Source organism: Macaca thibetana, chromosome 3 (genome assembly GCF_024542745.1).
Source record: "Macaca thibetana thibetana isolate TM-01 chromosome 3, ASM2454274v1, whole genome shotgun sequence".
NCBI lineage: Eukaryota > Metazoa > Chordata > Mammalia > Primates > Cercopithecidae > Macaca > Macaca thibetana.
Window position 1 is genome coordinate 150,947,238 of NC_065580.1, and position 24,270 is coordinate 150,971,507.

General features: G+C 52.1%; 1 protein-coding gene across 1 annotated transcript in view; it reads left to right on the forward strand.

Moving 5' to 3' along the window:
* Positions 1–20,785, forward strand: part of LSS (lanosterol synthase) — a 37,765-nt gene extending 16,980 nt beyond the window's left edge. The window contains exons 13-22 of the mRNA XM_050784337.1: positions 631–702; positions 1,949–1,999; positions 2,653–2,802; positions 3,450–3,546; positions 4,379–4,484; positions 13,658–13,723; positions 14,187–14,267; positions 15,954–16,124; positions 17,816–17,894; positions 18,780–20,785. Of these exons, the coding sequence (XP_050640294.1) occupies positions 631–702; positions 1,949–1,999; positions 2,653–2,802; positions 3,450–3,546; positions 4,379–4,484; positions 13,658–13,723; positions 14,187–14,267; positions 15,954–16,124; positions 17,816–17,894; positions 18,780–18,911 (1,005 nt within the window). The 3' untranslated portion in view covers positions 18,912–20,785. The remainder of the gene's footprint in view (positions 1–630; positions 703–1,948; positions 2,000–2,652; positions 2,803–3,449; positions 3,547–4,378; positions 4,485–13,657; positions 13,724–14,186; positions 14,268–15,953; positions 16,125–17,815; positions 17,895–18,779) is intronic.
* The last annotated feature ends 3,485 nt before the right edge of the window (positions 20,786–24,270 follow it).

Sequence of the window (24,270 nt, forward strand, 5' to 3'; positions counted from 1 at the left end):
CCCGTCTCTACTAAAAATACACAAAAATTAGCCGAGCATGATGGTGGGCACCTATAATCCCAGCTAGTTGGGAGGCTGAGGGAGAGAATTGCTTGAACCTGGGAGGTGGAGGTTGCAGTGAGCCAAGATTGTACCACTGCACTCCAGCCTGGGTGACAGAGTGAGACTCTGTCTCAAAAAAAAAAAAAAAAAAAAAAAAAGAGAACTGGAACTGCTTGTGCTTGTTACGGGCATTCTCCAGCCAGTACTGGAGAAAAACAAGAGTGGATTTTTACGCTGGTGGGAGTGAGGTCAGTGGGATTCCGAAAGTGTTTCTGGAGAGTCCTGAGGGCTGGGCCACACAGGGTGCTGGAGACCCCCTGGTGTAGATGCTGGCCAGGCAGGTGGGTGCTGGCATCCATAAATGGTCTCTTCTGCGCCCTTCCATCTTCAGTCATATCTCATGGACTTTGGCTTTTTTGTCTTTAAAGGTAAGTGCAACAAGAAACCCTGGCACTGTCTAGAGATGTCCGTCAGTTTGATTCTGGTTCCCAGTGAGGGCGGGATGTGGCCAGGACCATCGGGAAACCAGTCCAGCCGTGCTGGCCGTGCAGGGGCAGCTCAGCCTCTCTGTCCTGCTGTTTCTTCCAGGCAGGCGGGCACCACAGGCCCGAGTTTTCGTCCTGCCTGCAGAAAGCACACGAGTTCCTGCGACTCTCGCAGGTGAGGCCAGTGCCTGGGGCTCTGAGGGGGCTGAAGAGGGGGATCAGGGCCGGGAGCTCCTGCAGGCAGAAGTGCCCACCTCACCTCCACCCTGCCCTATTTCCTGCACTGGTTTTTCAGGTCACCCCCACCCTCCCCTCCCCTCCCCTCCCTAGCCCCTGCTCCACTCACCAGTCCTCCTCGGGCTGGCCTCACCTGGGGCAGCTCTCGGAGGCCTTCAGGGTACTGGAGGTGCTGGCAGTTTCTGCATCCTGCTCATGTTGGAGCCACTGTGTGCAGGGGCCAGGCACGGGCAGGGGCTGTGTACCCTGAGCTGCACAGCCTACACGGCACCTCCGTGTCTCTGAAGCACCTCTGCCCACGGAGGTGATGCCAGCCTGTGGACTTTTCCTCCTGAGACTGCAGCGAAAGCCCCGGTCCATCCTGCCAGATCAGCTGCCCACAGACCCTGCCCGAGCCCCTAGTTTGACCTCAGTATCTCTCACACATGTCTGCACGCCAGTCTGCAGCCACAGTCATCCCATACATGCACCCCAACCTCCCGTGTCTCCCATGCCTCAGCCAGTGTCCCTCTGCCTGGAACCACTGCCCCCCAGCGCCATCTCCCACCCTTCACCTCTCACCAGGACGTTCTTCTGCAGGGCTTCTGGGTCTTCCTGGCCTCCGTGTGGCCGAGGCTGGCACCCATCTTGGGCTCAAGCAGAGGAGGGGCATGGTCCTGTTGTGCCTGCCCCTATGGCAGCCTGCTCCTGCTCCTGCCTCCTGCCTCCTGCCGAGGACTTGCTCTGGGTGATGGGGACTTGGGGAGGCTGACTGAACCCTACTGCACTCCAGGCCTCTTTCCTTCTCACTGAGGTGAGAGGCAGCCCAGGAGCTGAGGTCCATGGAGCTGGGGTTGTTCAGGAGGCAGCGGGGGCCCCTGGCACAGAGCACACCCGCAGAGACCTGGGCCCCCTCCCTGCCTTCTGGCCAGTGGGGAGATCACAGGGGAGTCAGGTGCCTCCCGTCTGGGCTGGTTTCAGCCCTCGATGGCCAGTCACGTTTCTCAGCAGCCGTGGGTGGTGAGCTGAACAGGTGCGGGCCCTCGGGTGCCTCGCAGCACCATGATGGCTATGGCCAGCAGAGTAAGCTCCCGGGCACGTCCTGCCTCTCCGGTCCTGCCCTGTCTGACTCAGTGATGTCCCAGATGGGGATGTCCCGTGGTGACATGTTCTCTGCTTCCACATTTACCCTCGGTGCTGCCCAGGTCCCAGATAACCCTCCCGACTACCAGAAGTACTACCGCCAGATGCGCAAGGTATGCGGAAGCCAGCCCCATCCCTGCCCCGTCCCCAAGGCGAGGCCGCCCTCCGCAGGGTGGGTCCTTCCGTCTGAAGGGGGCTCTTCCTTTGGCGTCTCTGGGTGTCCTGCTGTGGTAGACGCCTGGCGTGGGGGCCCATGCCTCATGTTGCTGAGCTGCCTGGCACATGGGGCACAGTTGGCTTGCACACGTGGCTGTGCCTCAGAGCGGTTCAGGTGGTCACGGCACACGCAGGCTTCGGAAGGACAGCCGAAGTGTAGTCAGGGCGTCCGGGGAAGGAGAGGGAAGAAGCAGACCTCAGGGCCCGGGTGGGCTGTGACCACAGGTGCAGGCTGTGAAGTTAGGCATGGACACAGCTGCTGCTGCCTGTTTACGATGGGGTGGGGGTCACCTGGGCCCCATCCTATCCGTCGTGAGATCTGAAGGTGTTGAGGGTGTGAGCTGCACCCCTGAGGGTCCCTATGCTGGAAGCTGGAGGTCTGTCTGGATGTACCCAGCTTGGGGCCCTGGCTATACACACACCTTTGGTGGATGGGCCCCTGCCCTGACCGGGTGCTCTATGGTGGGGACGGATGCGTGCGGCTGTGGGGTGGGTCTGAGAACTGGGGTGTGGACACCCCCATCCTGGGGTCACGGCTTGTGCTCTGCAGGGTGGCTTCTCCTTCAGCACGCTGGACTGCGGCTGGATCGTTGCTGACTGCACGGCTGAGGCTTTGAAGGCTGTGCTGCTCCTGCAGGAGAAGTGTCCCTATGTCACCGAGCACATCCCCCGAGAGCGGCTCTGCGATGCTGTGGCTGTGGTGAGGCTGTGGTCCCAGCAGCCCTGTCCCGCATCGTGTCCCGCAGAGAGCTGCGTGCTTACTTCCACTCCCGTGGGCTCCGGCCCAGCACACGCTCTGGCCGGGCCGTAGGAGCTTGTCCTTGGACAGCGTCTATATGTGGAGAACTGTGAGCTCTGGCTGGACCCCTAGGGGCCTTGCTGGGCTGTGTGCACAGGGCCCTGCACTGCGGAGCTGGTGTCCAGCCCAACCACTGATGCTTGCAGGAGCCGGTGTGGCCCGCAAGTTTTCTGTCTGGTGGTTTCTGCTGGGTGTCTGAAGAAGGAATTTGTTGGTTCTGGTGCCACATCCTTTCAGCACATCTGGCTTTTGTGTGTGTTTCCCAGTGGAGACCCTGCCCTAATCTGGCAGCACACACTTGGTTTCTAAGTCATGGCACGTGTGGGGGCATATTCCCTGGTGGGTGTGCACGGAGGCCCTGATGGCTGAGGTTGCAGCTACTGCTTGGGGCACCCAAGGGCTCGGTTAACGTGGAAATCGGGTCTCCACCCTCTGCTCCTGCCCCATCGGTTGTCAGCCCTAGTGTTGCCTCTAGAGAGTTCCGCTGTGGCCTGGGTGCCTGTGTGTCTCAGGACGTGGGCGAGTTCTCGGGTGCTGTGTGATTTCAGCTGCTGAGCATGAGGAATCCCGACGGAGGGTTCGCCACCTATGAGACCAAGCGTGGGGGGCACTTGCTGGAGCTGCTGAACCCCTCGGAGGTCTTCGGTGAGTGGTCGGCCAGCGCTGTGGCACACAAACCCGGGGTTGGCCAGCGCCGTGGCACACAAACCCAAGGCCGGCCAGCGCTGTGGCACGCAAACCCGGGGTTGGCCAGCGCTGTGGCACACAAACCCGGGGTTGGCCAGCGCTGTGGCACACAAACCCAAGGCCAGCCAGCGCCGTGGCACACAAACCTGGGGTTGGCCAGTGCTGTGGTGCACAAACTCGGGGACCAGCTTTTCCCCCTTGCCCAAGGCTGCAAGGCCCAGGTTCACCAGCAGATCTGTCTGGAACCCTCCCTCAGCCCAGGCCGTTCTGCGCTCCTCCATCCCGGGGGGTGGCAGGATCCTTGTGTTGTGGATAGGAGGGCATCAGGTCAGACATAGGGGTCGGTGGAGGGTTCCGGTGAGATCCACAGCCTGGGCTGGTTCCCGCTCAGTACACAGGGCTGTGTTCTGGGGGGGCTGCTGTGTGTCCAGAGCACCTGCAGGGAGGTGTTGGGGACTGAGGGGACCCATGCCATGGGCGGTAGGCTGCTGTGTGTGCGTGGTTGCCACTGTACTGGTCTTGGGGGAGGATCTCACCCCTGGTCCACCTCTGGGCACCTCACATATACCCCCCTTTCTGGTCCCCTCCCATCACACGTGGCTTTTTGGGGTGGGGTCACAGCTTTCTGCTGTGTTCCCCTCATCTTCGCTCTCACGTAGCACAGGTGTGTGTCCTGGGCCGGCCAGTGTTTGCTCTGGAGGTTGGTCAGGGAGGCAGGGTCCAGGCCTGGGATTTGGCCTGGGCAGCCAGGGTGAAACTCAACACCTTGGTTGTTCCCTCCCGTTCCCAGGGGACATCATGATTGACTACACGTATGTGGAGTGCACCTCCGCCGTGATGCAGGCGCTTAAGTATTTCCACAAGCATTTCCCGGACCACAGGGCAGCAGAGATCAGGTAAGGAGGGCCTCAGCCCAGGATGCTCTGCCACTCAGTGTGGGGGCTGCCAGGTCGGGGGCCACAACCCAGATGCATCATTCTCTAACACAGGGCCCTGGCGGCCCATCTCAGAAACAAAACTCATGGAAACGTGCAAGAGACTTCGGATGTTGTAGAATCCAGTCATATGCCCTGAAGCATGAAAATATCTCTTAGGGGCTCAGAATAGCACAATTATAACACACAAATGGATTTTCTCTCTCTCTTTTAACAATGTTAAAAAGACATTACATACCTAACTCCACCTGTGTCCCAGTAGCGGTTTTTAAGTAACCTTTCCTATTGGAGGGTAGCCAGTATTCAGAAAAGTGTACAGGTTGATCTTCCTGAAGTGAACAGGCGCTGGTGCCAACATTAGACATAGTGACGCCACCAGATCCCTCAGCTCGCCCCGTGAGGGGGCGCCCACATGCCTGCCAGGTCGTGGGCTCCTGTTGCTCGCTTTGAACCTTGTCTGGGTGGACTCCTGAGGTGTGGAATTCGTGTTGCCTTCTGCTCTCCTGCGTGTGGTTGGCCAGGTGGCTTGGGTCACAGCAGTGCTCTGTCCCTCGGGCCTTCGGTTGAACGCCGATGCCGCGCTGTGCAGCTGCCTGTTGTCAGCACCCAGGAAGATTTCAGTCTGGGTTATGATGAAGCATCTACTGTGAACACTCTTGTACTTATCTTTTGGGGGCACCCGGGTACCCATTTCTCATGGTCACATACCTAGGAGTGGCATTGCTATGTTAGAGGGTACGTTATAGAGTATGTGGTTTTTGTAGGTTCTTTTTTTATCCTGTTACGATTCCTTTTTTTTACTTTTGTTAAACCTGGTGTAGACTCACCTTGGTCGTGATGCATTGTCCTTTTTATATATCGCTAGATTCAATTTGAAGAATATTTTGTTAGGATTTTAACAACTCTGGTTACAAGAGACAGTGGTCTATAATTTTTTTTCTTTATAATGTTTTTGTCAGGTTTTCCTGTTAAGATGATGCTGGACTCAGGAAAGCAGTTGGAAAGTGTTTTTTAAAATACTCTTTAGAAGAATTTGTGTAGTATTCATAATATTTCTGCCTTAAATGTTTGGGGAAAATTACCGGAAATGCCAGTTGGGCCTGGAGTTTTCTTTGAGGAAAGGTTTTAAATTAGAAGTTCAATTTCTTTCCTTTTTTCTTTTTTTTTTTTTTTTTTTTGAGATGGGGTCTAACTCTGTCACTCAGGCTGGAGTACGGTGTAATTTCTTTAATAGTTTATAGGACTGAGCAGATTTTCCATTTTTGTATCAGTCTGGGGAGTCTTCCCATTTCCACTCGGCTTTATACTGATTCGTGCAAACTTGCTCAGTGTCCTCTTGGATGGCTCTGAGCTCAACGCTGACGTCCTCCTCTTCCTTCTGAGAATCTTACACTGATCTTTTGAAAAAAACCATCTTAGTCTTTGATTCTGTTTTCAAAGAGACTTTATTTTTGGTTTCATCAGTTTCTATTCGTTGTTATTTTCTTTCTTTCTTTCTTTTTTTTTTTTTTTTTGAGACGGAGTCTCGCTCTGTCACCCAGGCTGGAGTGCAGTGGCCGGATCTCAGCTCACTGCAAGCTCTGCCTCCCAGGTTTACGCCATTCTCCTGCCTCAGCCTCCCGAGTAGCTGGGACTGCAGGCGCCCGCCACCTCGCCCGGCTAGTTTTTTTTGTATTTTTTAGTAGAGACGGGGTTTCATGGGGTTAGCCAGGATGGTCTCGATCTCCTGACCTTGTGATCCGCCCGTCTCGGCCTCCCAAAGTGCTGGGATTACAGGCGTGAGCCACCGCGCCCGGCCCTTTCTTTCTTAATTTTTTTGAGAAGGAGTCTTGCTCTGTCGCTCAGGTTGGACAGCAGTGGCGTGATCTCAGTTCACTGCAACCTCCGTCTCCTGGGTTCAAGCGATTCTCCTGCCTCAGCCTCCCGAGTAGCTGGGACTACAGGTGCTCGCCACGATACCTGGCCAATATTTTGGTATTTTTATTAGAGACAGGGTTTTATCGTGTTGGCCAAGTTAGTCTTGAACTCCTGACCTCAGGTGATCCGCCTTCCTTGGACTCCCAAAGTGCTGGGATTATAGGTGTGAGCCACCACATCAGCCTTTGTTATTTTCTTTCTCCTTTATTTTTCTTGAATACTTAGATATTTGATGTTCAGGCTTTTATTGAAATACGCACTTAAGGCTATAAATGAGTTTTGATATATCATTCAGTTTGAAGTGTTTTCTGGTGCTCGCTGCGGTAGCACAGATGCTCAAAGTGTTTTCTGTTTCTACTGTTCTTCTCTGGCCCACGGGTTGTGTGGGAGTATGCTGCTCTATTTACAATCTGAGAATGTTCTGGTGTGGGTTTTTTGGAAGCCGTGGATGGTGCAGGGGTTTTCTTGTGCTTCACAGGTACAGCTAGGAGGGCACCGTGTTCAGGGTCTTCTGTTAGCCTGGCACGGCCCTTGGCCATGTCTGCTGTGCAGCGTGAAGTGGGCGCGAGTTGTCCTCAGCCACATTTAGAAAATTGGCCTTTTAAAAAACAGATCCTCTTTTAAAAATCACTGTAATAAAAGTAAAGCAGGTTCTTTGCAAACAAGACTTGCAAAATACAGAGAAGTGTGAAGCGGCAGCTACGTCGCCCTCCTCCCCCGAAGGAGAATCTGCTGTTGCTGTTTGGTCTCCACATTTCCATGGTGGCTTGCTGCCCCTTTCATGCCTGGCCCACTTTGTGCCTGGTGAGGTTTCTAAAAGCCCCACCATTGAGCGTGCTCCTCCAGCACGAGCAGTAATGACACAGGTGTTGTGTCATTTTACTCAGTAGCTCCTGGGTTATTTTTCAGTTTTCATTTTTATTTTTATTTTTTTAGCTTTTCCCCATTTTAACCTTAACTGGTATTTTCTTGTTAAATATTTTTTCATGACCATTATTATTCCCTAGAGCCACATGGCTTGGGGTCCACCTGTCTGGGTCAGCCCCCATCCCTGCCCCTTCTGGCTGTCTGACCTGGCCTGGTGACTTCTCTTCTCTGCTCATCTCTCTCCCTGCCTGGGTGGGCAAGAGGACAGCCTCGCAGAGCGGTGGGATTGTGTGAGATGCCGCAGGGAAGCACGTCGGCTGTAGTCACTGTGTAGAACGATGAGCCCTGGATGTGGCACGCAGGGGAGCAGTGGTGACTTCGTCACGGGCTTCCTCTGCATTTGTTTGGTGACTTCCAAGCTAGAACATTCTTTTTTTGTTTATTTGTTTGAAACAGGGTCTCACTCTTTTACCCAGGCTGGATGGAGCGCAGTGGTGAAATCATGGCTCACCACAGCCTCAAACTCCTGGGCTCGAGCAATCCTCCCACCTCAGCCTCGTGAGTAGCTACAGGTGCATACCATCACCCCTGGGTAATTTTTTAAATGTTTTGTAGAGATGGGGTCTAGCTGTGTTGCTCAGGCTGGTCTTGAACTTCTGGGCTCAAGCAATCCTCCCACCTTGGCCTCCCCAAATGCTGGGATTACAGAGTGAGCCACCACATCCAGCCATTTAAAAAATTTTCACTAGGATGATTTTTCTTTCATTTTTAAGCACAATAAGTATTTGTGTATTATGTTACAGATATTTTCCCCTCAATTTCTTTGTTCTTTTTATCTCTTTAGGGAATTTGAATATACGTTTTTAACTTTTAAATGGTTAAATATATTAGTCTGATTTTTATGTTAAGATTTTAAACTTGCTGGGCTTGGTGGCTCACGCCTGTAATCCCAGCACTTTGGGAGGCCAAGGAGGGCAGATCACAAGGTCAGGAGATCGAGACCATCCTGGCTAACACAGTGAAACCCCGTCTCTACTAAAAATACAAAAATTAGCTGGGCATGATGGCGGGCACCTGTAGTCCCAGCTACTCAGGAGGCTGAGGCAGGAGAATGGCATGAACCTGGGAGGCCAAGATGGCGCCATTGCACTACAGCCTGGGTGAGAGTACGAGACTTCGTCTCAAAAAAAAAAAAGATTTTAAACTTACCTGGAGAGTTTTTGAGATACAATTTGGAGTCGCCAGTTACTTTAACACTATTTATATGGAATATTCTATTTTACTACACAGACTTAAATTCTCCCCTAAGTTCACAAAGGTATAAAAAAGTTAGAAAAATAGTGAAAAGTACTCCTGTTTACTCTGACTAGGATTCCTTAGTGGGTGGCCCTGTACCCTGAGGGCTTCGTTACCTGTCCTCCCATATGATCCAGGCTCTGTCTACCCTGAGGGCTTCATTACTTGTCCTCCCACATGATCCAGGCACATTCTTTCTTGAACTATTGGAGAGGAAGTTGCAGATAGGATGTGCCCCTAACTGCCTGAGTATTTCTTAGCAGGTATATTCTTTTGTGCAAGTGTAAGTCAGAATGTTAATGTTGATGAAATACTAATCTGCCGGCCTAATTGTTCCAATAATGTCCTTTGTGGCAAAATTTTTCCTCGAGCTTTAATCCAACATCATGGGTTGCATTTGTTTGTTTTTATTTTTGTTTTCTTTTTCTGTTTTCCTTACCCTTCTCACTGTGCATGTTGGTTGCATTTAGTTATCACATGGACACCCTTTTAACTTGGAATAATTCCTTAATCTTTCCTCGTGTTTGATGACTTTGTCATTTTTGAATTGTTCAGCAAGTTATTTTGTTGAATATCCTCAGTGTTTTGTTTTTTGGTGTCTCGCGATTAGATTCAGATTATGAAGTTGTACATTTTTGTCAGGAACATTGCAGAAGAAATGGGGCCTTCTCCTGCACCTTGCCAGGAAGCACACAGCAGCTTTGATCCCTTGATTAAGGTGATGACCACTGTACTTAGTTTCTCAGCTATGAAGTTGCTTTCTGTTTCTTTGTGGGGAGACAGTTGTAGACTATGTAAATGTCCTATTTCTCATCAAACTTAGACCTGTTAGTGTTAGCATTTGATGATGATTCTTGCCTGAATCAATTATTTGCGTAATGCTTACAAATTGTCATTCCTTCCATATGTATTAGTTGGTGTTCTTACAAAAGCCTTTCATTTGCCTCTGTTTATTTACTTATTTATTATCACTGTGGACTCTTAGATTCTTATGCTGTTGATTTTGATACTGATCTCATAGCTAGATAATTTTGCTAAACTTTAAAAAAAATGTATGCAGTTTATCTTTTATAGCAGCTTTAAATTTATAGAAAATTTGAGTGGAAGATGCAGTGTTCCCATAAAGCCACTAACGCCTCACACCTTCCACCAAGTTTCCCCTAATATTAACATCTTGCATTAAAGTGGTGCATTTGCTACAGTTGATGAGTCAACATTCATAAATTAATATCGTCCAGAGTCCATTGTTTACATTCAAGTTCCTCTTCATGTTGTTCATTCTGTGGTTTCACAGATGTGTGATGCATGTGCCCACCACTGCAGTGTCACACAGGATTTCACTGCCCCAGAGTCCTCTGCACTGTCCCCACCTCTGAACCCCCACAGGAATTCACTGCCCCAGAGTCCTCTGCACTGTCCCCGCCTCCGGAACCCCCACAGGATCTCACTGCCCCAGAGTCCTCTGCACTGTCCCCACCTCCGGAACCCCCACAGGATCTCACTGCCCCAGAGTCCTCTGCGCTGTCCCCGCCTCCGGAACCCCCACAGGATTTCACTGCCCCAGAGTCCTCTGTGCTGTCCCCACCTCTCAACCCCCACAGGATTTCACTGCCCCAGTGTCCTCTGTGCTGTCCCCGCCTCTGGAACCCCCACAGGATTTCACTGCCCCAGAGTCCTCTGTGCTGTTCCCGCCTCTGAACCCCCACGGGATTTCACTGCCCCAGAGTCGTCTGCGCTGTCCCTGCCTCCGGAACCCCTTAGTAGCAAACACTGATATTTTTACTGTCTCCATAGTTTTGCCTTTTCAGACTGACCTCTTTCACTTGGTAATAAGCATTTAAGATTCCTGAGTCTCTTTCCATGGCTCGATAGCACATTTCTTTTTAGTGCTGAATAATATCCCGTTGTCTGGACGTACCACAGTGTATCCGTTCACCTACTAAGGTGAATGTCTTGCTTGCTTCCAAGTTTTGGCAACTGTGAATAAAGTTTCTGTCAATGTTGGCATGCACACAAGTTTTCAGCTCATCTGGGTAAATGCCAAGGAGCGTGATTGCTGGATCCTGTGGTAAGAGTGTGTTTAGTTCTGTAAGAAGCTGCCAAACTGTATTCTAAAGTGGCTGCACCATTTGCGTTTCCACCAGCAATGATGAGCGTTCCTATTGCTCCACATCCTCACCAGTATTCGCTCTTGTGTTTTGGGTTTGAGCCTTTCTAAGAGGTGTGCAGCGGTATCTCCTTGTTTCAATTTGCAATTCCCTAATGACATTATGTTAAAATCTAGTCGTATAGTTATTTGCCATCTGTATACCTTTTTCAATGACATGTCTGTCTTTGGCTCATTTTTAAATTGGGTTTTCTTATCGTTAAGTTCTAGTTCTTTGTATATTTTGGCCGCCAGTCCTTTATCAGATATGTCTTTCGCAAGTATTTTCTGCCCGTGTCTTGTCTTTTCATTCTATTAGTAGTATCTTTTGCAGAGCCAGTTTTCATTTTAATGAAGTCCAGCTTATCAATGTTCTCTTTCATGTATCATGTTTTTGGTGTTGTATCTAAAAAGTTACTGCCAAGCCCAAGGGTACCTAGATTTTTTTCCTGTGTTATCTTCTAGGAGTTTTTAAGTTTTGCATTTTACGTCGAAGTCCATGATTCATTTTGAGTTAACTTTTGTGAAGAGTTTATGGTTTGTGTTTAGATTTTTTTTTTGCATGTGGATGTCCAGTTGTTTTGGCACCGTCTGTCAAGAAGACTATTTTTGTACCATTTTGTTGCCTTTGTTTCTTTGTAAAAAATCAGTTGACTGCATTTGCATGGGTCTATTTCTGAGCTCTCCGTTCTGTTCCATTGATCTGTTTATTCTTCTCACCAATCCCACACTGTCTTGGTTCCTGTAGCTCTGGAGTAGGCCTTGAAGTCGGTTACTGTCAGTGTTCTCACTTTAGTGTTCTCTTTCAAAAGTGTTTTGGCTATTCTGGATTTTTTTCCCTCTCCATATACATTTTAGAATCTGTTTGTCGATAGTTTACAAAATAACTTGCTGAGACTTTGGTTGGGATTACACTGAATCTGTAGCTCAAGTTGGGAAGATCTTTTATTTCTTTCATCAGAATTTTATAGTTTTCATCATATATAGATCTCATACATATTTTGGTCTCGGCTCACTGCAAGCTGCGCCTCCCGGGTTCACGCCATTCTCCTGTCTTAGCCTCCCGAGTAGCTGGGACTACAGGCGCCCGCCACCACGCCCAGCTAATTTTCTGTATTTTTAGTAGAGATGGGGTTTCACCATGTTAGCCAGGATGGTCTCGATCTTCTGACCTCATGATCTGCCCGCCTCGGCCTCCCAAAGTGCTCGGATTACAGGCGTGAGCCACTGCACCCGGCTGTAGTTTCTCAGTTTTCATTTAGAGTTCTGTGTCTGTGTTCATGAGTGAGCCTGAAATTTTCACTTTTCCGTATCTTATTTCTCTGGGTTCCTAGAATGAACTAGAGAGTGTTCCTCCTATATCTATTCTTTGAAAGAGTTTGTGTGAGATTAGAATGAGTGTATCTGATAATTTAGTAGCATTCATTTATAAAATTCCTAGGCCTAGAGTTTTTTTCTGGAAAAAGTTTACATTTTGACTCATTCTTTTAGTAGTTTTAGTACTGTTTAGGTTCTCTATTTCTTGATTGAGGCAGTTTTGGTAAGTTAATTTTTTCTAATTTGTAGATTTTTCTCTAAGTTTGCAAATGTAATACATAAAATTTGCTTCTCTTTTCTCACCATATCTGTAGTTCATTCCTTTTATCGCTAATATTACTAATTTGTACTTTGACTGTCTGTATTTGTTACCTGTTGCCAAGTATTAGTACAAACCTAGTGGCTTAGAACAGTGCACATTGATTACTTCACCATTTCTGTTGGTCAGAAGTCCAGGTGCGGCCTCGCGGGTCGTCCTCTGCCTCAGAGTCTCTCCGGGCTTCAGTCAGGGTGTTAGCCAGGACTGGGGTCTCTCCTGAGCTTCCAGTGAGGACAGATCTGCCTCTGAGCACACGGGGTCCTCGGCACGATTCCATTTCTCAGCTGGAGGCTACCGACGGCTGCTTGCTGCAGGGGCCTCTCTGGATGGCGTCTTCCCAAAAGCGAGAAGGAGGAGTTGGTAGAGGGAGTCTGCTAGCACCATGTGCAGTAACGCAGACCTCGGTCCCAGGACCGACACCCATCACCCCTGCCGAGATCTGCTGGTTAGAGGCAAGTCTCACGTCCCACAGGGTGACACTGGAGTAGACACTGCACTCCGCCTTTTCAGAGAACCGGTTATTTTTTGGAAATATCAGTTAGATTTAGGATGGGTCTTCTTCGTCTTCTAAATCTATTGTTTTCTCTCTAATTGATTTTTTCCTGTTTTTATTTAGTTCACTTTTTTTGGTTTGCTCCTGCCTGGGTCACTGGATCTCAGTGATGCTGCTCCTGTTTGCGGCTGTGTCTGCAGGGCCTTCCCGAGGCCTTGCTTTCCCCTCACGTCCCTTTCTCAGACTCTGCCGATCTGCTTCCCGCTCTGGTGTCCTGTAGTTGCTTCTTTTGAAAACCCTCATAGGTCTGTGTAAACTGTTTATTTTTTTTTAATTTTATTTTTTATTTATTTTTTTTTTTTTGAGATGGAGTCTCACTCTGTCGCCCAGGCTGGAGTGCAGTGGCCGGATCTCAGCTCACTGCAAGCTCCGCCTCCCGGGTTTACGCCATTCTCCTGCCTCAGCCTCCCGAGTAGCTGGGACTACAGGCGTCCGCCACATCGCCCGGCTAGTTTTTTTGTATTTTTTTTTTAGTAGAGACGGGGTTTCACCATGTTAGCCAGGATGGTCTCGATCTCCTGACCTCGTGATCCACCCGTCTCGGCCTCCCAAAGTGCTGGGATTACAGGCTTGAGCCACCGCGCCTGGCCTAAACTGTTTATTTTTATGTGGTTTTTAAGGGAGACCATGCTCATTCTTTTGAGACCCTGGAATGGGTGGAATTGGGATAAACTGCCGTTTTACCGGAATGTTCACTGGACCAATCTCTTGTGTTCCAGGGAGACCCTCACGCAGGGCTTAGAGTTCTGTCGGCGGCAGCAGAGGGCCGATGGCTCCTGGGAAGGGTGAGTGAGCTCCGCCCGTGAGTGCGGACATGCATGGAATCCGGAAGTTTCTGCTCTCAAACACTGCATTCATAAATGTTGGGTTGTATGTTGGTGCTGCACCAGAAGTTTCTGGAAGTGAGCTGCCAGCCTGTGACTTCTGGGGGACCTCGTTCCTTTGTGGCATGCCTGGCCTTTGCCCTGGTGAAAGTTGCTCAGTATGTTGCTGGGCACAGCCAGGCTGCTGGGAGCACGCTGTGGGCTGAGCGTGGCTGTTCCCCTCCACCCCTTCTGCTTGCTCTTAGGTGTCTGGCTGGCTGGTGGGTCCAGCAGACAGAGCTGCTGTCCTCCATGGCCTTAATGCCTGAGGCACTGGAGTTGGTGGGCTGGCTGGGGCACGGGTAATTGTTGCAGAATGCCTGTTGTTTCACACCCCGGCTGTGAACAGGATGGAAGGGCTGAGGCTGTCCCTGTTTCCCTCTAGCTCCTGGGGGGTTTGCTTCACCTACGGCACCTGGTTTGGCCTGGAGGCCTTCGCCTGCATGGGGCAGACCTACCGAGACGGGTGAGTGCGTGCCTGTCCTCTGGTGGGCGGGGGTTCTCAACCCAACGCTGTCATGAGTGTTTTTTGCTTTGACATTTGATTTTAGGGGTGTTTTTGTTCATTTGTTTTTTGAGATGGAGTCTCTCTCTGTCATCTGGGCTGACATGCAGTTAGTGGCATGATCCTGGCTCACTGCAGTCTCGAGCTCCTGGGCTCAAGCGATCCTCCTGAGTAGCTGGGACCACAGGCGCCTGCCACCACCCCAGGCTAATCGTTTAAAACTTTTATGTAGAGATGGGGTCTTGCCGTGTTGCTCACACTGGTCTGGGCTCAAGCGGTCTTCTTACCTCGGCCTTCCAAAGTGCTGGGGTTACAGGCATGAGCCACTGTGCCTGGCCTGTTTTTAATATTTTTAAACAGTGAGATAAGATCCCCTGTTGAAATGAGGGTGTTTCCCTGGTCCCACAGCGCTCCAGAGTTTCCTGACATGTATGCCGGAGGGACGCTTCTGGCCTCTGGCCCTTCCAGGCACACAGATGCCTTCCAACCCTGAGTAGGAGGATTAGGATCCAGGGCCCCGCTGGACCGGGTTAGAAGGCAGGAGACCTCTGGTCGCAGCCCTGTCTCCAGCCGCCCCACTCTCTCCCAGCCCGGTCTCCAGCCGCCCCACTCTCTCCCAGCCCGGTCTCCAGCCGCCCCACTCTCTCCCAGCCCGGTCTCCAGCCGCCCCACTCTCTCCCAGCCCGGTCTCCAGCCGCCCCACTCTCTCCCAGCCCGGTCTCCAGCCGCCCCACTCTCTCTCCCCAGCCCGGTCTCCAGCCGCCCCACTCTCTCCCAGCCCGGTCTCCAGCCGCCCCACTCTCTCCCAGCCCGGTCTCCAGCCGCCCCACTCTCTCCCAGCCCGGTCTCCAGCCGCCCCACTCTCTCCCAGCCCGGTCTCCAGCCGCCCCACTCTCTCCCAGCCCGGTCTCCAGCCGCCCCACTCTCTCCCAGCCCGGTCTCCAGCCGCCCCACTCTCTCCCAGCCCGGTCTCCAGCCGCCCCACTCTCTCCCAGCCCGGTCTCCAGCCGCCCCACTCTCTCCCAGCCCGGTCTCCAGCCGCCCCACTCTCTCCCAGCCCGGTCTCCAGCCGCCCCACTCTCTCCCAGCCCGGTCTCCAGCCGCCCCACTCTCTCCCAGCCCGGTCTCCAGCCGCCCCACTCTCTCCCAGCCCTGTCTCCAGCCGCCCCACTTTCTCCTAACCCGGTCTCCAGCCGCCCCACTCTCTCCCAGCCCGGTCTCCAACTGTCCCACTCTTTGCCGCATAGATGTTTAGGGGTGAGGAGCACCATACTTGGCTGGGTCCCAGCCCTGTCTCCAGCTGCCCCACTCTTTGCCGTGTGGATGTTTAGGGGTGTGGAGCACCGTGCTTGGCTGGGCAGCTTGTGAGATGCTGCTCCCAAGCACTGCAGACTTCGCTCAGCCTGACGCACCTGTGAGGCCACCCGCAGCACTGGCATGTCCCTTTGTCTCCCAGCGACTCTGGGAGGCAGGAGCATCTGTTCCCAGTTCACATCTGCAGAAGTCAAGCTCAGGGGTTTCAGTAGTGCCTATGGCCCTTAGGTAGGGTGGCTCCTCCCCATACCCTAAGGCAGCCTGCTAGGGTGAGAAGCCAGGGGTCTGGGACCTTCCTTGGTGTGATGTGTCTCCTGTCTCTGGTCTTTGCAGGACTGCCTGTGCAGAGGTCTCCCGGGCCTGTGACTTCCTCCTGTCCCGGCAGATGGCAGACGGAGGCTGGGGGGAGGATTTTGAGTCCTGTGAGGAGCGGCGTTATGTGCAGAGCGCCCAGTCCCAGATCCACAACACATGTTGGGCCCTGATGGGGCTGATGGCCGTTCGGTAGGGACGACGGTACCCGTCCCTGAGCCTTGGGTTTGGGTGGAGGAGGGACACTCAGCTGTGAGCAGGTGGCCTGGGCTGAGTGAATGTAGACAGGCGGGGAGGCCTGTGGGCCACGGGCTGTTCAGCTGCCACTCTGGGAACAGACACCTACAAGAGCCATGTGCCCGGTTCCTGGGGCAAGGACGTGGGCTGCTCTCACCAAGTGGGGCCCTGCAGAGAGGCTCGCCTCTTAGAAGTGAACCACCCACCATTAGCAGTGTCGGTGGAAGAGCAAGGGCATCAGGGACCCATGGAAACAGCGAGGTGGGCTGCGATGAGAGTGCTGCCTCCTGGTATGGTAGTGATGACGGTCACAGCAGCTGCTCTCTGTGGCCCTCCTGTGTCCACAGCTGGTGCTGAGCCACATATGTGCCAGGTGCACACACACGCACATGCATGCAGGCATGTACCTGCACACACTGATGTGCACACACAGACGTATGTGGAGACAGATGCACACACAGGTCTCTGTACACACGTATGCATGCACAGGCACCTGTGTACACACGCCTACAGATGTGCCTACAGCATCCCATCTGTGCCACACACAGACGTAGGTACATGGAGACAGATGCACACACAGGTCTATGCACACACGTACGTACGCATGCACAGGCACCTGTGTCCACACACACACAGATGCACCCACAGCATCCCACCTGTGCCACACACAGACATAGGTACATGGAGACAGATGCCATACACACAGGTCTGTACACACACGTACGCACACACAGGCACCTGTGTAAACACATACAGATGCGCCCACAGCATCCCATCTGTGCCACACACAGACATAGGTACATGGAGACAGATGCACACACAGGTCTATGCACACACGTACATACGCACACACAGGCACCTGTGTAAACACACACAGATGCACCCACAGCATCCCATCTGTGCCACACACAAACATAGATACATGGAGACAGATGCCATACACACAGGTCTATGCACACACGTACGCATGCACAGGCACCTGCGTATACACATACAGATGCACCCGCAATATCCCATCTGGGTCACACACAGACATGTATGTATGCACACACTTACATACGCATGCACAGGTACCTGTGCACACACACATACAGATGCACCCGCAGCGTCCCGTCTGTGCTGCCCTATTAGGTTTGATCATTTGGGGAATCTTCCTAAAGCCCTGAAAGCTAGGGTAGGTCAGCTTGAGCAGGAGCTGCGGGGTCTGGGGGACCCCTGAGGGCAGGACAGTCACGGACCCACAGTTGAGCTGGGCCCACTGAGCCCTGGATCCTTCTTGGTGTCTCATCATGGCAAGCAAGCAAGCGTGAGCTCTTGTGGGTCTCCAGAAGCCTATGAGGACCAGTGGCCCAGGTGGGAACAAGGCTTGGCCTCCTCTTCTGGGGGGAACACCAGGGCAGGCCTGAGGAGGCCTGTGTCCCCAGCCTGTCATCGCTGTGGCTCCGCTTCTCAGGGCGCCTAGGAAGAAGGTGTGGCAAGAGCCCGAGGTGTTGATTGCACCTGGCAGGGCCTGTGGGCGTCAATTTAGATGCATCCGTGCTCACTGCAGCATTCCAGGGTTTGCCCTTATGCTCGGCTGTGTGAGGGTGAGGATGATGCTTGGAGGGCATGCACAATGGGTGTGTTTCAGCCTCCTCTTCCTCCAGGCATCCTGACATCGAGGCACAGGAGAGAGGAATCCGGTGTCTGCTTGAGAAACAGCTCCCCAATGGCGACTGGCCGCAGGTACGCCGCCAGGGACCTGAGCGCACGAGGCCCAGCACCGACCTCCAGTGTGTGCGGCTGTTTCCACGTCCCCCTGCTCTGTGTCCTTTTTGGGGTATTTTGGACACTTGGGAGGCGTCAGCTCTGCCAGTGAATGCCAGAGTTGGTGGCGGGTCTGTGGCAGGTGGTCGGGTCCTAAAGTCCAGATCTTGCTGCTTTTTCAAGTGATGCTCTGGCTGGGGGAGGAGCTGGATGGGAGAAGCCAGTGGGCGGGAAGCCCTTTTGCTCCAGGACAGACCCTCCGGCTCCAGACGACCCAGTGGCCCCTCACTAAGCTGGAAGTCCCTGTGGTGTGGGCGTCATGAGGTCATGTGAGGCCGACCGCCCTCCCCCGGGATGAGGTCACGTGAGGCCGACCGCCCTCCCCCGGGATGAGGTCACGTGAGGCCGACCGCCCTCCCCCAGGGTGAGGTCACGTGAGGCCGACCGCCCTCCCCCGGGATGAGGTCACGTGAGGCCGACCGCCCTCCCCCGGGATGAGGTCACGTGAGGCCGACCGCCCTCCCCCGGGATGAGGTCACGTGAGGCCGACCGCCCTCCCCCGGGATGAGGTCACGTGAGGCCGACCGCCCTCCCCCGGGATGAGGCTGAGTTGGTGGAAGCTGATGTGGTCGTGAGGGGCTGGTGACCCCGGCTCAGGGTTTGCTGCAGGGTGGGGAGTCTGAGCTGGACTGACGGTGCCGTGACTGGTGCGGGATGGACGACCTGCTTTCCTGTGCACTTAATTAGCCCTTTCCAGGCTGACTCACCCACAAGTCAGCCAAGCCGACAGCCAGGGCTCCAGTTCAGGGACCAGCCCTCAGCTGACTGGTGAGCCTTTGTGTTTATTTCTCCGTGTTCTTTTAGGAAAACATCTCCGGGGTCTTCAACAAGTCCTGTGCCATCTCCTACACGAGCTACAGGAACGTCTTCCCCATCTGGGCCCTCGGGCGCTTCTCCCAGCTGTACCCTGAGAGAGCCCTTGCTGGCCACCCCTGAGAACATGCCTGCCTGCTGGGTGCCCTCTGTGTGTTCCACTGAGGCCACGGGGTCCTGGCCGGGTAGGGGAGCCCTCCCATAAGCCTGTCTCGGGCTCCAGCCCCTCCACCTCTGCCTCATGGATGTGAATCTGGGGACCAGGCTGGAGGCAGGGATGGGGACAGGGTGGGTGGCTTAGACTCTTAATTTTCACTGTAGGTTCATTTCTGAGAGTAGCTTGTCGGGCTTGGGTGAGGAAGGGGGCACAGCGCCTTTGCCACCTCTGGGCAGGGCCTCCTCGAGGCAGTGAGGCTAGGAGGGTTTTTTCCGACCAATCGCTGAGTTCCTGGGAGAGGAGGAGCTGCGCCTGTGCGATTCCTGAGTGTCGAGTGGGCTTTGGGCTGGGGTCGGCCCTGGGCAGCCTGCTTTCCTGCACCTTCTGTCTGCTGGGCTGAGGGACACGAGGGCAGCCCTGTGACAATGGCATGTACAGTGTGTGTCCGTAAACAGCCCAGTGTGGGGTGCTCATGAAGCATCCTGAGGCTGTGCGGCAGGGAGCCTCATGCCCCTGGGTCCTGAGCTCGCCTGTATATGGGGGGGGTGTCATGGAGCCCCACATCCGAGTCATGAGCTCACCTGCGTATGCGGGGGCTGTCATGGAATGTCCCAAGTCTGTGCAGCAGGGAGTCCCATGCCCCTGGGACGTGAGCCCACCTGTGTGGAATGTGGTTTGTGAGGTGCCCACAGGGCTTACAGTAGTCTTATGGTCACAGAAATGCACAGGGGAGGCCGAGGGTAACCAGGGGTGAGGGGCAGGCAGCAGTCGTGGTCACTGCCGCGAGGCACTGCTATATGCAGGGACAGCCAGCGCCCAGCCCATCACCACTCCCTGGGCTGACTGGGCAGGTATAGCACCCTGGGAGCCCGGCATATGTCCAGGGCACCCCTACAGCTGCTGCCAGTCTCACGCCCAGGCAGGTGCTCTGGGCTGGAGCGAGGGCCAGGTTTTGGGTCGAGGCTTCCCCAGGTAATCCTGTGAGCTCCCTTCTAGCCTCTGACCCAGTCTGGTCTGGCTTGCATGGATGTAGGGCTTGGGATGGGAAGTTCAGGTCCTGGCTTTGCCTTTGAGTGATGTGGATGAGCAGCTCACATGCTCAGGACCACCCGAGACTGTCACTCTTCTCCCCTGGCTATTGGGAGGAGTCACTGAGAGCTTTGTTACCCCTGCTGCCTTGCCCAGAGCACACCCTACGCCTCCTTAACTGCTCTTCCTCTCCTCCCTGCTGCCTCCTGGGAGCTGACAGCCCCTGGCCTCTCCCCCTGGCTAATTGCCCTCCCTCGGGCAGTGGAGGTCTGCGTCTGGACACCTTCGGAACCTGTCATTTCCCGCCCAGAGTTCTTCAGGGCCACCCGTCTGCCTTGGTGCAGGGTGCAGGGCTCTCACCCAGGCGCCGCACCCTCTGGGGTCTCCTGTCCAGCTCCCTTGCCCCACCTGCTGTCACTGACTCTCCTTGGGACTCACCTGCCTGCTCAGAGCCCTGCAGGGCCTGGTCAGCTGCCTGTTGAGTGTCAACACTTCTCTGCACATCTTAAAACTGCGGTTTATTTTCGCTGAAGGAACTGTGGTGGGACCCTTGACATCTGTCAGGTTTGCACATGCTGTTTTTTTCCTCAGCCCACGTGTTCTGCCTCACGTGGGGCAGCAGCAGGACAGAGAGTGAATCACAGAGTCTGCCCTGAGCAGAGGCTGCTGTCCCTGGGACTCCTAGCCATGGTCAGATCATTGTACAAAACAGTTTTCCAGAAATTAAATGTAAATCCATTTTCATAGTGAAAATGTTATTGAAAGTCACTTTTATGAGCAACTACCTTAATAAACAGACATTGATTCCCTTTTCAGAAGCCTGTCACACTGTGTTTCATTTCATCCTGGGGAGAACTGCAGATCTGGGGTTTCTGGCTGTCGTGCCTCACCTGCCTGTGGGGCGAGTTGGAGGCCCAGCCTGGTTCAGGGAACAGGAGCGACATGAGGAGTAGCAGGCTGCATCTCCAGTTACCTGAGGGAAAATAGATATTTTAAGAAATAATAGCATAGCCTATTTTAATATCTTTTAAAGGCCATAAGCATATCCAGGAAGATAAATAAACGTGATACAATGTCCACATAGGAGGAACTTTCTTTCACTGCGTTGTTTTCCTTCACAGTGGCCTTCAAGTCACAGGACACAGCTATCCGCTGCCCTCTTCGGTGTGTTACACATGCAGGACTTCAGTGACAGTATCCCTGCCCTCAGTCTTCCCGTTGTTAGAGGGCGTGTATCTTTCCTCAGTCTTCCCGTTGTTCAGAGGGCGTGTATTTTTCCTATTCCACGAAGAGGACTTTTTGTTCACAATTGGATTACGATGCAGAGGAGTCTGTTCCTTCCCCGTCGGCTTCTCTGGGTGCTGTGAGGGTGACTGTCCCCGATGGCTCATCACCCTGACGTGCTCTTGACAAAGGAGACCACCAAGAGGAGATGGCAGCTGCACCTGTGCAGCCTCTGTCTGAGGGGGATATTTGCCTCAGTGTGATTAAAAATCAAGTTCACTATCCTGAGTAACTCACAAAAAACTTTTGAATTCAGATGATTTTTATCAGGAATAGATTTTGAACATTCTGAAATCTTTTCCCTGGCGTCATATTAGGTTTTCTTTGTTTGCTATGATGTAAAGTTTCAGACTCTTGATGTTTTTAATATCAACATAGACCGTAGGACAAGGAATGGTACCAGAAATAAGTAAAGAGACAATAATGATAAGATCAATTTATCAAGACATAACAACCCTAAATGTATATGCACTAAGTAACAGCTTCAAAATACATGAAGCGAAATGGCAGAATTGAAGAGAATGAGATGAAAACACAATTTTAATGGGAGCTTTTCATACTTGTCTTAGCAACTGATAAACATGAGATCTATAAGGATAGAGATTTGAACATCAACCAACACAAGCGAGTGGTCTTTAGAGGATACCTCACCTAACAGTGGTGAAGCACACAGCTTTTCAAGAGCTCGGGGCCCATGTGCTAAGGTAGACCATAGCTGGCTCAGGAGCTGAGTGTCAGGATGTCAGCAAGGATGGAAGTCATACGGAGCATCCTTCCCCACCACAGTGGAGTCAAACTAAATTGAAAGTCAGTGGCAAAGGAGCAAAGGCAGTTCGATGGGGAAAGGACAGTCTTCAACAAATGATGCTGAAACAACCAAACTTCATTTGTAAAAAAAAAAAAAATGAACCTTGACATACCCTTCACATCTAGACACACTCAAGATGAATCAGAGACCTAAATGTAAAACATAAAACTATAAAACCCCTAGAACATCACGTAGGAGGAAATCTAAGTGACCTTGGGTTTGGCAGTGACTCTAGATATGACACCAAAGGCATGATCCACTAAAGAAAACATCGATAGGTTGGGCTTCACTAACATGATACATTTTTGGCTCGCGCCTGTAATTCCAGCACTTTGAGGGGCCAAGGTGGGAGGGTCACTTGGACCCAGGAGTTGGAGACCAGCCTGGGTACCATAGTGAAACCCCATCTGTACAAAACAATCAAAAGATGAGGCAGGTGTGGTGGTGCATGCCTGTTGTCCCAGCTGCTTGGAACACTGAGGTGGGAGGATTGCTTGAGCCTGGGAGGTTGAGGCTGCAGTGAACTGTGATTACGCCGCTGTACTCTAACTTACGTGACAGAGTGAGACCCTGTCTCAATAAAATACATTAATTAAAGTTTCTGTTCTGCAAAGAATGTCAAGAAAATGAAAAGACAAGTCAGAGACTGAGAGAATATATTTGAAAAACACAAAGGATCAGTATCCAAAAGAGCTCTTCAAACCCAACAATAAAACAACCTGGTGAAAAAATGGGCCAGAGACCTTAACAGACGCCATACCAAAGAAGATACCCAGTTGTTAAATAAGCATATGAACAGATGTTCCACATCATATGTCATCAGGGGAATGCAAATTAAAACGACCAATATACCTATTGGAGTGGCCACAATCCAGAACACTGCCACCACCAAGTGCTGGTGAGGACGTGGAGTAACAGGAACTCACCGTTGGCGGGAATGCAAAATGGTGAAGCCACTGTTTATTATTATTTTTTTTAATTTCTTTTTTTTCCTTCTCTTTTGATAACTTGGGTAGGCACAGCCGCTGTGGAAGACAGCTTGGTGGTTTCTGACAAAACTAAACATACTCTCGCTATCTATCCAGCAATTGCACTGCTTGGTGTTTACCCAAAGGAGTCCACACAAGCACCTGCACACAGAGGCTGATAGCTGTTTATTCATAGCTACCCAAATGTGAAAGCAACCAAAATGTGCTTCCGTAGGTGAATGAGTGAGTAGACTTCGGTGCAGCCAGACCGTGGAATATTACTCAGCACTAAGAGGAAATGAGCTATCAAGCCATGAAGAGACACGGAGGACCCTTAAGTGCATATTAGTAAGTGGAAAAGGCAGTTTGAAAAGGCTGCATACTGTGATTCCAACTAGATCACACTCTCGAAGGTAAAACTGTGGAAACAGTAAAAAGTCAGCGGTTGCTGGAGGTCAGGGCCGGGGGAGGGGTGAACAGAGGATTTTTAGGGCAATGAAACTGCTCCGGCCTGACACCAGCGGTGGATAAGGTCATCATACATTTGTCCAAAGCCAGAGAATGTGCAGCCTCGAGAGTGAGCCCCACTGTAAACTGTGGGCTTTGGGTGGTGGTGATGTGTCCATGTAGGTTCATCAGCCGTGACAAATTCTGAGTGTGGGTGTGCGCACTTGTAGGCCCAGCTGCTTGGGAGGCTGAGGCAGGAGGATCTCTTGAGCCCAGGAATTTGAGGCTGCAGTGAGCCGTGATCATGCCACTTGCCCTTCAGCCTGGGCAGCAGAGCGAGACCTTGTCTCAAAAAGGTACCACTTTGGTGCAGGACGTTGATAATAGGTGAGGCTGTGCATTTGTTGGGGCAGAGAGTGGGGAAATCTCTGTACCTTCCTCTCAATGTTGCTGAGAACCTAAAACTCCTCTAAAAACAGTCTTGAAAAAGACAAAAGCACAAAGGAAACCAGAGAATATTTCAAGTTGAAGGAGAATAAAAACATGACATTAGAATTTGTGGGGTGTAAAGCTTGATGCCCGGGCTCCACAACCACAGGAAACGGACAAACTACCTGACAGCCACAATTGTCCGCAAAACGCACATGAGGGAAAAATAGAAACTGTCAGTAGCGTTGTGTCTTTTAATAAATTGATTTAGAAATTTAAAACCTTCCCAGAAGAAATCTAGTTCTAGGTAACTTCACAGGTGAATTCTGACGTTTAAGAAGGAACACCCGGCCGGGTGCG